We start from the raw sequence: 13,430 nt of genomic DNA on the forward strand, positions 1-13,430 counted from the left end.
AATATCTGCTTCAGCCATTGCTGCAGCGTGCACATGCAAACAGTTGCAGATTGGACAGGGGCGAGAGAAGGGGTGTCACATCCAGGATATATTACCTGACTGAACAAACTATCCAGATGGATTTGTTGACACTTTTTTTTTAACTTGCTGGCAGGACCTTGTGGCCGTGCTGTTGACAGCATGCATAAATACATGGAATATTGACTAAAAACAAACACAATCCCATCTGATGAGTGCCAGATATACATTATGCAGGGACACAAAGAATACCTTACACATTAAAAAATAAATAAAGATCCTCTCTGTTCAGCGCAGGGAAGCCCGTTTCTCTCAGCTCACTCCTGCTGGTACATGTTGTAACAGAGTGGCCAAGTAGAGTGCCTCATTATCTGATGACACTGTAAATGCGAGAGGAACATTCTCACTATACAAGTGTTTTTACACTCGCTGAACATTTGCACGTTTATGTCCACTTCTTATTCTGCCCTATTTAATTCTAATTATTTAGGTTTGTTCTTACAAGGCAAACTATGCTTGCAATAAATAAATTAGCTACAGTATTTCTTCAGATTCATGCAGTTTTCCACTGGGCTGAGCAAGCTGATCGATCCTCATACTGCTGTGCTTTAAAGAATGTATGGCTTCCTGCAGAAGCAGTTCACACACAGATCTATACGATGTACTCTGGCCTGAGCGCTTTTCTGTGCGTGTGTAATTGGAGATTGTCAGCAATACTAAGACACCAGTGCAGATATTAGTTAGTAGTATAAAACCTGATGTAACTGATAACTTTGAGACATATTTGTGAAAAGCTAGAGCAAGTGAGGTGTGTCATTGTCATTGGAAGTTCAGCTTAAATGTACAATCAGTCAATATTGTTTTCATAATCTGGTATAATAAAAATGTAAAAATCAGCTGGTTACCAAGTTCTAAAATACAATGCATAACATATTACGCAGTATTATTATTTATTTAACAAAACTTGAGCCAAAATGCAGAAGCAGCGTGTGAAAAATGAAGTGCGCCCCATGATTCAATAGCTCGTGGAACCATCTTTAGCAGCAATAACTTAAAGTAATTGTTTTGTGGAGGAATTTTGGCCGACTCATTAAGTTTGCAGGCATTCATTCATGCACAACTCACTTCAAGGTCCCATCACAGCATTAGTCAGGTGAGGTCTGGACTTTGACTGGCCCATTGCAGTACTTTGATCCTTTTCTTTTTCAGCTATTCTGTTGTGGATTTGCTGCTGTGTTTGGGATCATTGTCTTGTTCCATGATCCAGTTTCAGCTAAGCTTTAGCGGTCAGACAGACGGCCTCACATTTGACTCTAGAATACTTTGGTATTCAGAAGAGTTCATGGTCAACTCAATGACTGCAAGGCGCTCAGGTCCTGTGACTGCAAAATAAACCCAAATCATCACCCCTCCTACACCTTGCTTGGCAGTTGGCATGAGCTGTTTGTGCTGCTATGTTGTGTTCTCACCAAACATGGTGCCGTGTATCTTCAGGACATTGATCCAAACATGTCGTGGTTCGTTCAGATGCAACTTTGCAAACTTTAGCAGTGCTGCCACATTCCTTGAAACCCTAACCAGGCCTGTAAAGTCTGAGATGCATCTCTAACGGTGTGTTCACACCGAACGCGATGGACGCGAATAAAACGCCCCAAACGCCCCTAATTTGACGCGTGTACATTCGCGTCTCAACGCGTGTCCAAGAAAAATCCATCGCGCGTCAAAATATCATATTTTGACGCGCGTGAACCGGAAATGTGGGAGGAATGTGGGAGGGAGTTGTGCCAGACCGGTATCTTTGCAAGATGGCAGCTATCGAGCTAGCGCTTGAAGAGAGAGTCTCCCTTCTCTATGTACTGTGGAGAGCAGAGCAGCAGCGTAAAAGACGTCCTCGTCGTACCTGGGTCCATCAGGTCCTCCAGAGGCATGAGCAGTTTGGTGAGTTTCACCACTTGCTCCAGGAGCTGCGCCTGGATGACGGCCGATTCCAGCGCTATCACCGTCGGCCAGTTTGAGGACCTGCTTTCCCTCGTCGGTCCCAGCATCGCCCGCCTAGACACCAACTACAGACGCTCAATCCCACCTGCAGAGCGCCTGTCCGTCTGCCTGAGGTTAGTAAAACTATTTAATACGGTAGTCCTTTATTGATATCTGTGCTAATATGCTAATCCATCCAGTTATACACTGCTAACATGGATGTGCTATGCTAACAGTGAATGCTGTCGGTGTTTACTGAAAGCAAACTGTGGTACAGAGACGACTCTTTATAATATTTCTAGTGATACTCAGAAGGTCTCATCAAGTCCCGATTTAATTCGATTTATGCTGTTATCAGTGTTTGCATGATAGCATGGCTGTGGTGTCACATCAATGTATGCGCTCGGTGTTTGCTGATATCAAACTGTAGCATTAGCACCACTGAGTTAACCTTGTAGTGATACTCACTCCTTTTTATTTAGACCTGGTTTAATTCTGGGATAGTTGAATGTTTGTATATAATCCCTGCAGCTGTCAGACTCTATAGCAGGGGTCACCAGCCTTTATTAAAACAGAGTTAGATAAAACTGTGAACAGTTTGGTTCATCTCTAGTTACAGGGTTCTATCTTGATAAGCTGTCTTATCACAGATTAATTTTTCAAAAATATTAATGATTTAAGCAAGGAAAGGGCTACATGTCAACATACAACTCTTTATTTCTATTAATGTCTTACTTCATTCCTGCCTGATTGACATGTTTAGGAATTATGAGTGATTGGCACACTGTAGTTGTGAAAGTTGCTACCAATCAAATTATGATATGTTAAAGTTAAAACAAAACACAACTGTTTTAGATATTATCTAATATACATTTTGTAATTATCCTTATAATTACAAAATGTTTTATGTAAGATTTAAGTTTTGTGATTTAAATCTGACATCACAAAAGTATTTTGGAATTTGAATAATGTATTTTGTAACTGCAGTACACATAATACTGATTTTGAACAATTTTGTCCAGGTTCCTTGTCACCGGGGACTCCTTCAGGACCATCGCGTTCAGTTTCAGAGTCGGTGTGTCCACGGTGAGCCAGATCACCCCCCAGGCAGCGACGTCCATCTGGGACTGTCTAGTGGACGACTTCATGGCTGTGCCTTCACCTGGAGACTGGCGGTCCATCACAGAGGGATTCCAGGAGCGCTGGAACTTTCCTCTGTGCTGTGCAGCTCTGGATGAGAAGCACGTCCAGACAAAGGCACCCCATATATCATATAGGAGACACACACATTGATATACACTAAATATTCATTTCATTTCTTTTTTGTGGTGCCCAAATTGATGCACCTGCTTGATTTTGTTTAAACAATTATTGCACACTTTCTGTAAATCCAGTAAACTTCTTTTCACTTCTCAAATATCACTGTGTGTGTCTCCTGTATGATATTTAACTGACATTTTTTATTGTAACAACCAACGATTTATACAGGAAAATAATGTCTATTAACAAGGTTGCCCAAACTTCTGCATCCCCCTGTATCAGTATATTTTGTCATTAGTATAATATGAAATAAATTCTACATGTGTCAAGTTGTGTGCCAACATTTGCTGTGTAGTAGAACTGAGACATTAGTCATTATAAACATTTATTTGAAATAATATTAAAAGTCTCAAACAGAAAAACATTAAACATAAATATATAAAATATAAGAATTTACAGAGAGACAGGAATAAAAAGGACCAGCTGCTCTCCAGAGCAGGAACAAGGCTGAGGAGGAAATGCTCCATTGGAGACTGGTGTGGCCTCTTCAGGGACTCCAGGATGGCCAGCTCCACCGCCGATTGACCGTCCTGGGACCCGTCCCTCATCTGCCTCGGAGCCGTCCTCCTCTGTGGGCCTGTAAAACAGCACAAAACACAAAGAAATGAGAAGGCTGCTACTAGATTTTAATTTCAACATTGAAAAAAAAAAACAAAACAATAACAGGATATAATCAGATTGGTTGTAGATATTTAGTAAAAGGGAATCCCACCGACTAAAAAGGTATCAGTGCTTGCTGTACATATCTGTGGGTGCAGCAGCAGGAGCTCAGGGACTGGGGATGCTCTGCTGCAGAATCAGTTGGTTCTATCAATACAGTATTAAATGTTAACAGGTTGGATATAATAATCGTAGAGTAGACAGTGGTCCCTCATTTATTGCAGGGGTTCTCAGAATAACTAGCCCCTGGTCACAGTTCTCACAATTGATTCTCAAAGTGCAAACCTTTGTAGATTGCAAAACGTAAAAGTATTATTATGCCGCGGTTTGTCTTCATCTGCCCGCCACTTTCGTGCGCCTTTTTCCCTCACGGTGCAGGTGTCTATTTCCGAATGAGGCTCATAGTTATGGGTGTTTTTGTGCTGTTTTTTCTATTGGACGCGATGGTTATCAAAACCAAACGTGATAAATTTGGCAAGCGCAGGAGATTTGTCAATCAGGCTGCAGAATGCAATGCTGTACTGTGCAATAAAAAATCAGCGAAAAAGCAAAGCAGTGACGGATGAACAGCGGGACCACTGTGTGCTGTTTATTAATAAACAATAAAATATATTCCTAAATGACAACATGCATAAAAGCAGAACGGTATTTGTACGTCAGTGGGAAAATAGCGGTGGGTTGCTAGCTTTTGTGCGGCTTCCCGGGTCAGTGAAAACGTTCAAAAGAGAAATGAATGAACTTACCAGGTTGCCCGATCTCTTCACATATCTTCCTCCAAGCTCGGTCCTTTTTATTCCTGTCTCGGTACTGAAAGCAGCTGGTGTTGTACAGCTCCGAGTTGTTTGCTACCGCATTGATTAGCCTTCCCCTCCATTGAAGTATGAAAGACTTTGGCTGGATCTGCCCCTTTGACCTAGGTAACAGCCACGTCACCAGGCTCCTGATTGGTTGTCGCGGCGCGATTTGACGCTGGAGTTCAGATTTTTCCAACTCGAGCGGTAGACGCGAAACGCGCGTATGCACAAAGTGCAACACAAAAACTCACGCGCGTGGTTTTATTCGCGCGTCAAACGCGCCAGACGCGCTACACTGACGCGCGTTTCACGCGTTTTGGCGTTTTCGCGACGCAAATCTGCTTCCGAATTTTCGCGGGACCCGCAATCGCGCGTCATCGCGCCTTTCCATTGACTTTACATGTAAACCTGACGCTCTATTCGCGTCCATCGCGTTCGGTGTGAACACACCGTAAAAGTTTCCTAGAGAATTGCACTGGGTGAAGTTGCTACAATTTCCACTCCTGGGATAACTTTCAACTGTCTTGAATGTTCTCTACTTGTGAATAATCTTTCTCAGTGTAGAATGATGGACTTCCAAATGTTTGGAAATGTAAACCCCTTTATAACTTTTCCCAAAATGAGTAACAGTTGCTTCTTTAAGATCATTGTTAATGTCTTTCTATCCTGGTATTGTGTTAAAACACACCTAAATGCTCCAGATCAGCAAACCTCTGCTTTTACAGAGACACACACTTGCTGTTGATCATGTTCATTTGACTAACAGAACCTGGCTGCTACTTACTTTTTTAATTCCTAAGGAAGCAGTAAGGGTGGACTTGGTTTTTCACACACTGCTTACAGACATTTTGGTCAATTTTTCTTAAATAAATCATGACACTGTGTCATGTTTTGATGCTATTTTGAGGTTGTATTTATCTAATTTTAAACCCCGCTATTTTAATTTTTTTTTAAATCTCCTAACATGTAAAACCTTGTATTTGTATGTATATTTGCATATAAATGCCATCGAAGGATACATTTATATTTGTTCCCTGAATCAAAGACGAGTCAGCTTTTTACTCTGCTATATCGATTAAATACTTAATTCTTAATTTACCAACATAGATACCAGTTTTCAGTTGCACTCGTGCAGCAGCTGCCCCTTCTCTTAACTTAGGAGCTCTATCGGGTCCTTGGTAAAAGCTCCTGATCAGCAGCTTTTTGACTTCCCTGAACTTGCAACCCTGTGCTACAATAAATCGCTGCGAGTATTTATGGTAGATTTCAGTGAACCGTACTTAGCATTTAACAGTGGTGTGCATAGGGATTTGAACACTCATTCATGACTCTGAAGGTTTCAAAGGGTAGAGAAAGATATACAGGTATTTAATCTAACTTTTCGAGAACAAGATCAGATTTCTAGTCTTTCCAGCCTTGTGTTTGCCTCCATGGTTTGGGATCAGATGAGTTATGCTGCCGGTGGGCAGACACAATGAAAGAAAAACCACACAACTTTCAATTTAGCAAAGGCCAATTCGCTGCAGACGTACTTGTGCTTTACATAAGTGTTTACACATTTCACATAAAGTTCAGCGATGCCAGATGCCTTTAAAAAGTACCATAAATCCAGTGTTTGGATTCCTAATATTTTCTCGTGTTTATGACTAGTAAACCTGCCCCGTTCTGGTTCTGCACGGAGGCAACACTTTTCCAAGCTCCAGGGTGCAAGTTGCTCTGCACTCCATCTCCATTTACTTAAGAGCGGATTTGTGGTGAACTGCCAGGTCAAAGCCCGACTTTCACCTGATTTCCCTGCTGGTTATTTGCCTTACTCGTGAGAGGCGCGGGATCCAGGAATGTAACTAATGCAGAAAACACTGATTAAATAAGAAAATAAGTTAAGCGAAGCCGAAGTTTAAAAGCATCATTATTCTGCCGTGTAAGCCTGACATTATGTTGTTGTTGTAATATTTCATATTTCATAGTCTTTGGAGTCTCCAATGAACGAAAATCTTGCTCAACTTTAGATTGAATTTGTCCTTCAATTTACTAGAGTGAGGAGAGTTTCTGAAACTAAAGGCATCCCATAAGACATTGGAATGTTTTAAATTCGAAACTCCTTTCTGTGCACTTCACTGCAACTCAATTTAGTCACAGAATTTTGCAAAGACTCACTCGTCTCTCTGGAACCAATTATGACACTTTCTATCAGAGGACTACCACGCAAAATGGATTTGATTGTGCCCCTCAGCCCGCTTTCCATCTGAAGGCATTGAAAAAGTGCTAACATGCAATAAAAAAAAACTTTTTCTCTCTCTCAAATGAATCTTTACAGTCCTTTCTTGGAAAGAGTTATAACACAAGGTTGAGCGTCATGTTTGAGCAACTACTTCTCCCCGCTTAGAGGACTTTCATCATGCTCTGGTGACGGAGCCAGTAATTGGAGTGCCCTTTGCCTCAGCACAAACCCACATGTTACAGCTACAGTACACTGCTTTAATTTACATCCCTTCATTACGCACCGACCCGCCCACTGCGGGTTAAATATGTGGGCGCTGAAAAGTCATTCGTCCTGATCAGCTGGGAAATTTGTGACAGCAGAGCATCTTCAGCGGTCGGCTCGCGGCATCGCTCCAGAATCCCAGTTATCTGCACTGGAAGGAGCATCAGAAGAGCCGAGGAGAGAGTAAACAGAACGAGGGAGGGGCCCCAGTTAAGCGCGTCCCCTCTTCGCGGCACCACTTTGGTGGCCTCTTCCATTTCTTTCTGATATTTTCATAAATCAGTACCAAGTGGGGTGGATAGGATGGAAACAGAGAGCCTGAACAAGTCAGAGGATTTGGGACACCCGAGAGAGCAACAGCTGTCTTTGAGATTGCTCCAATGTGTGAGCGCAAGAGAAAGAATCCTTTTGTTTCCGTGCGGTTTGCCGCTTCACCGAGGGGCCTTTCATCTCCACGGTGCACACAAAGGCCCCATGCATCTCGGATGAGGCTGAGACATCAGAAAACGTGTGGAGGACGAGTAATGAGTTAGGAGGGAGAAAGCATAAACATGTTCTGGGAAGTGAAACTGCGTGTACGCGGGGAGAGGAGAGGTTTAATGTTAGTGCCGGACACTAGAGTCCTGAAAAACAACACATGAGCTGAGAGGGAGGAGTCACACTGTGAAAAGTTCATTAATTAGTGTTGTTTTAAGACACTTGGAAGCTCTTTCACTACTTTGTGGTAATAGGACTCAAAAAAGGCACATCTTTCATTTTATACACTTTCTTCAAAGGCCCTGTTTTTATAATCGCATCAGTGTTTCAACAAATCACCATAGCCATACATTAAAGACAATGGCTATGCAATCTCCAGGAGAAAAAGTAGGAATCAGCAATCATTTTTTCTCAAACTTGTTGCACTGCACATGTGCGGTCACGGGTCATTCACAGCTGACCTCTCTGCCACCATGAGAGGTGTGCCTGCCAGAAAGTGGCTAGATTAGGTGGCATGCACTGTGGGTGTGGGGAAATTTACAAACTCATTTAGCAATCGTGAAGTGAACCGATGATCCCTGCCATTAAAAAAACATAACTGAATCCCAAATTGAAAACTGCATACACATTAAACAACCAGCGAAAGACAGTTCCTTTGTGCACCATTCATGTAACGGATACATCTGTTTTCCTAAGCGAGTCTTTTGTAAGCGTTTCTAGAAGACGCGATTTAAATGCAGAGCATGATTGGCAGGATGGCAAATGTAGCCTACACAAATTACACGCTCTTTACTGTTGCTTAGACATGCTTTTGAAACTCCGTCCCCCATAACTTAAACAGGAAAAGTGTTTGGACTAAATGAAAGCTTTTAACATAAGAAAACACACAATCAATAGTTTGACAGAAATAATTACATGTTTTCATTTTGTAGCTCGAAATACCGCCATGGCCCACAAGGGGACGAGCTATATGTCCTATAAGTTCATAAGATCCTGGCATGAATAGTAATAGATTCAATAGTTAACTGGTGTTTTTCATTCACCTCCATTTATGGCTCCTGCTAGTGTATTTTATTGATTAAAGTCAAGTTGACTGAAAACGCCAATTTATCAAAGTCTTGTCATTTTAACTGTAATTATACATAATCACAATGACTAGTTTTACTCCCAGCCTGCTGTTTGATGCCACATTATTGTGGTTTTCCACAAAATATTGTAAAATGGCAGTTACTCATCAGTGGAGGCTAAGTGCACCAGATGGCTAAGTGCACCAGATGTTGGTTACCATCTAATTTACAAATGTTCAACAAAATGTAAATTAGCTTCGAAAATCTGTTTTCTTACGGTAACATTTCACCGGGCCAACTACGAGGCAATAATTTTCCTGCAAAGCATTTTAAAAATTCTTGGAACGAAAATAAAAATAATTCTGCAGGAAATAAAATGGTGTTTATTATCTTTGTATTGCAGTTGTCAAGCGTCCACTTCTGTGGTCCCAGTGCTTTCTGGATTAGTCAAAATAAGCAAACAACTAAAGGGGAACCTCAGCACACAGCTTCCTTCGTTCTAAACAAAAGTCACTGCATAATGTTTTCAGTATTATAACAAGACAAGCTCATGATTAACATTCAGCGCATCTCTTGCCTCACAAAAATGAGCTCCCAGTAGAGCAGGGAGTGATGTTTTTATCGCAGGTGATGCTTTTGAGGAAAAGAAACTGCAGGATTTACTGGTTAAATTACTTGTAAGAAGGGAAACACTAACAGGAAAAACACTGAGAAATGTGTAACCAGCTGCACTAATCAGCACATAAAAGAGGTCTCTCAGTCCTTGTAGTGAACACCGAAACCTAGAAAACTAGCTTCATTTCCCTCCACTCAGTCACGTGACTGACTCGCTACAATTACTCCATGACGACGACCAACAGTGGACAGTTGGTCGTACTATAGGATTAAAGTATTGTTTTTTCCACCTGTCTTGACATTTTCAACCAAAAAAATTTAATTAATCAACCTTATCTCCAACTGAAAAACAAAACAAAAAAAATCTACCAAAACAGTAGAGACATATAGTTTGCAGCTAGCTGCTAATGCATTTAGCAACAAAAGGAGTTAGCAACCAAAACACAAGTATTTATGGAAGGAATGGGCCTTATCATGCTTCACAATTACAACATTTGCACACAGATTTTAAAAAATATCAGTTTTCTTACAGAGAGCTGTTTGCAAAAGACTTAAAATTAACAAACACAAAAAACTGTCCAGGGTGCATATAGCCTAGCTTAATAAAAACTAAAAGGTAGACCGGGAAAAATGGCAAGCCTGGAAAAGAGAATGCCCTCAAAATCTACTTTAACAGCTCTCACATGTTGAATCATGTCAGCTAAAAAGCTAGTTTTCAGCACAGACTATGTGCAAAATCTGCAAATGTACTAAAATGTTCAACTTGGATGTTGAACAACTTTGCACAGATGTTGGTTATGAAATACCTACACTGTTTCTTAAAACAGGCCTTAAGTAGCCATTTATACATAATGCAATGTGGAGGTGAGGGTATTCGGGGAAGTTAAGAAGGAACCTAATAGAGCTAGGCTAATGTTCCCACTGCTTTCATTCTTTGTGGTAAAGTAAGCTAAGCTTATTTTCTCTCCCACAATAAGTCAACAAGCATCTAGCCTAAAATACGAGTATACCTTCAAAATATTGAGATGTAGACACTATGAATTATATTAGCTGTGTGATGTGAATTATTTTGCCGCAACTCTGAAGGTAGACTCTCAATAAATTTTTCCATTATATTTCACTTGGGTGGCAGATATTGCTTTTTATACGGTAATGTCATAATCATCACAATTAATCATCAGAGACATACTGCAACCTACTCCTGTGGAAAACTGTTATATGAGCACAGGGCATCCAAGGACACACTTGGCTGATATTCACTCAGGTCTACTTTTTTCTACTTGACAAGGGTAAAGAGCATCACTGTAAGAAAACTGGCCATAAAGAAAAGGAAGGAAAAGAGACATATACTGTAATGCTGTTGCCCAGATTTTGGAAAGTAGCTGAAACTTCCTCAAGCCATTAAATAAACTGAGTTACATTATACAGTTCATAAAGGTCAGGAGCTTCTTAAAACGTGGTAGTTGCTAATAAGCAGCAGTCTCATGGCTATGAATTATTGAAATTCACAAGAAAAAGGATAACTGTCCACACAAGTTATTCCTACTGCTGAGAGGCAAAGAAACTTGGAGAATCGATTCACAAAGCATTACATATTTGTTTTTCAAAAGAAATAAATAGCCCTCTCTCAGCGTCTCAGCTGCAAGCATTTCAGTTTCTTAACAAAATGAAATGAAGCCGTGCTGTGTTTTTCAGTTAATACTGATAGCGATGGAGTGGAAATACTGTACTTTCCGCAAGCATACCAGCTGAGGAAATTGGATGGTGTACAGTATATGTGCACAAATGTGAATTTCCCCCCTTTGATTTATCTGTTTTCCTGGCACACGAGGCAATACTTATTCAAGTTACATGTGGGTGACCTCAAAATTTCACTTAATGTCAACGGCGTGCACAGGAGGCACAAATGAAAATGTAAAGAAACTTTTTTCTTCTGATGGCAGCTTCGTTTGCATGCATAAGTCAACCTGGGTCCAAGGTTGATAAGCAACGAAAGAGAATATAAAGATAGGACTTAGTTCATTTTCTTTCTCATAAACAGGGAGACAAAAGTCTATTGTGACCACCCAAACTTAATTTATAGTTGAATATGGGTAACTTCAGCTCTTAAAGGATGTTCCCAGACTCAGCATGGAAGTACGAGGCAATTCATTACAAACAAATAACCCTGGTTTGGAGGTTTGGAGCATGTGGTGTCATTGCCTTAACTAGGAAAATAGTATGTGCGGTATCTCCCCAGTGGTGCAAACAGTTCACCAAATCACCTTCTTTAAGGATACCCAACCCACCACTCAAACCCCTACGCATTCTTCATGCCATCGATTCAATGGCATCGATGGCATCTCTGTTAACACCCAAATGGGTTCGTTCAAAAGAGGATACAAAATTTCTTAATTTTGCATGTGCTGTAATCGACGACTAGTACCGCTGCAGTTTTACTGTACAAATCCCCTTTGTACAGTAAAAGGGTGGCGCTGCCAACATGGTTGCTACAGATTTGTTGGATGCCCATCTGTGATCTGAATCCCCCGTTTCATAACAAAGGTGCTCCATTGGATTAAGATCTACTCAAATGTGGAAGCCATTTGAGTTTACGGCACATTGTGATCCTATCATCAAAATGTTGCAACAGAAACTGAGACTCTCATCAGACCAGACGATATTTTTCCAATCTTCTGCTGTCCAGTTTTGATGCCTATGTGAACTGCAGCCTCAGTTTCCTGTTCTTCAGGAAACCCAGACTTGAACAACATCAGATTTAAATGACTTAAATCATCTTATCTCCCCATTCTGACACTCAGTCTTTACTGTGTCTACGAGCCTAAATGTGTTGAGTTGTTGTCATATGACTGGCTGTTAACACTGTTGTGTGTACGGCTATCTCATAAACTATTTTATTACTTTTAAATGTTTTTAAAGTGGGGGAAAAGCAGAAGAGAAGTATAGTCCACTTGCCAGCGTTGCATAAAGTTAGAATCTGACATCCCATCATCTGTTGCTGGGATACTTATTATTTTAACACCATAGCAATTATAACAGCAGCACAGGCATGAAAAGGTTACTTTAACGTCAGTGTGGGAAAATTACAAGTTCTTAGACTGGAGATTTTGTCTCTCGTCATCTCGACTCCATGGCTACAGCCTGGGTACGGATCCACACAAACATCCAGCACAGGTGAGGCTAGTAAATAACTCTGTGTTCTCATGATAACAACCACCGCCTGTCATTCACGGATATACATTTAAAGCTATCTGTGCTCCAGACGAGTGCTGCACTAAACAGGAGCGCTGGGTCAGCTGTTGGTTCAGACATGGCACCTACCATAACATATAATACATGCCCTTGTCTGGCAGTGGCATAACACTGTCAGGGCTGGCACATGGGAACCCTGGCAGCCATCTGTACTCACTCTCACCATCTGCCCACTATATGTCACAAGTGAAAGGCACTGACTGCAAAGACACAGAGACACCGTTAATTAAAGCTGTGTTGTTAAAGAAACAAAAATGTGTTTATCTATATGTTGATAATTTAATTAATGTCTTGACTAAATGCAACACCAGGATTTGGGTGACCTTAATTGTATCTATATAAGAATCTTTCGATCGGTATTGGTATTTGTCCTTTGGTCTAAAGGATCAAGAAACTATCCACGGATTTGTTTTGGTATGCTGTATAATGATGGTACACAGGATTATGAATTTAATATGGCACTAAATAACAGGTGTAAATGCTGGCTGACTCAGCCTATGAAGCATCCTCCCTGATCTATTCCAATACTCTGCCCTCTGATGTAGATCCAGCAACAGCACTTGGAGAGTAAATACATGCTGCAAACATAGTCTATGTAACAGAATCACTTCGTCATAAATCAAACCCTACAGTTCTCTCGAGAACCCGTAGTCGTTAGTGTCAGCAATGGCGGTGATGAAAAAGATCAGGAGCTCTGGTATCCCAATGCCAGTCAGAGTGTCATGCTCAGTTTACACATGTTTGTGACCTGGGTTCAGTTGTGAC

At 41.0% G+C, this 13,430-nt stretch overlaps 2 protein-coding genes and 1 long non-coding RNA gene across 3 annotated transcripts in view; 1 reads left to right on the plus strand and 2 right to left on the minus strand.

Annotated features, from left to right (window-relative positions):
- col25a1 (collagen type XXV alpha 1 chain) overlaps positions 1–13,430 on the minus strand; it is a 157,214-nt gene that overhangs the window by 110,312 nt on the left and 33,472 nt on the right. The window lies entirely within an intron of this gene.
- On the plus strand, positions 1,630–3,628 carry LOC146715049 (uncharacterized). Its single transcript, XM_085451471.1, has 2 exons — positions 1,630–2,129; positions 3,018–3,628. The coding sequence occupies exons 1-2, from the start codon at positions 1,870–1,872 to the stop codon at positions 3,286–3,288; spliced, it is 531 nt and encodes a 176-aa protein (XP_085307597.1). The 5' UTR covers positions 1,630–1,869; the 3' UTR covers positions 3,289–3,628.
- On the minus strand, positions 3,412–5,218 carry LOC146715050 (uncharacterized). Its single transcript, XR_014918912.1, has 2 exons — positions 4,719–5,218; positions 3,412–3,892 (listed from the first exon to the last, which is right to left on the minus strand). It is a non-coding gene; the product is annotated as an uncharacterized LOC146715050 (long non-coding RNA).

Source organism: Copadichromis virginalis, linkage group LG3 (genome assembly GCF_057382275.1).
Source record: "Copadichromis virginalis isolate Kocher_CV1m ecotype Utaka linkage group LG3, C_Virginalis_male_GT1.1, whole genome shotgun sequence".
Classification (NCBI taxonomy): domain Eukaryota; kingdom Metazoa; phylum Chordata; class Actinopteri; order Cichliformes; family Cichlidae; genus Copadichromis; species Copadichromis virginalis.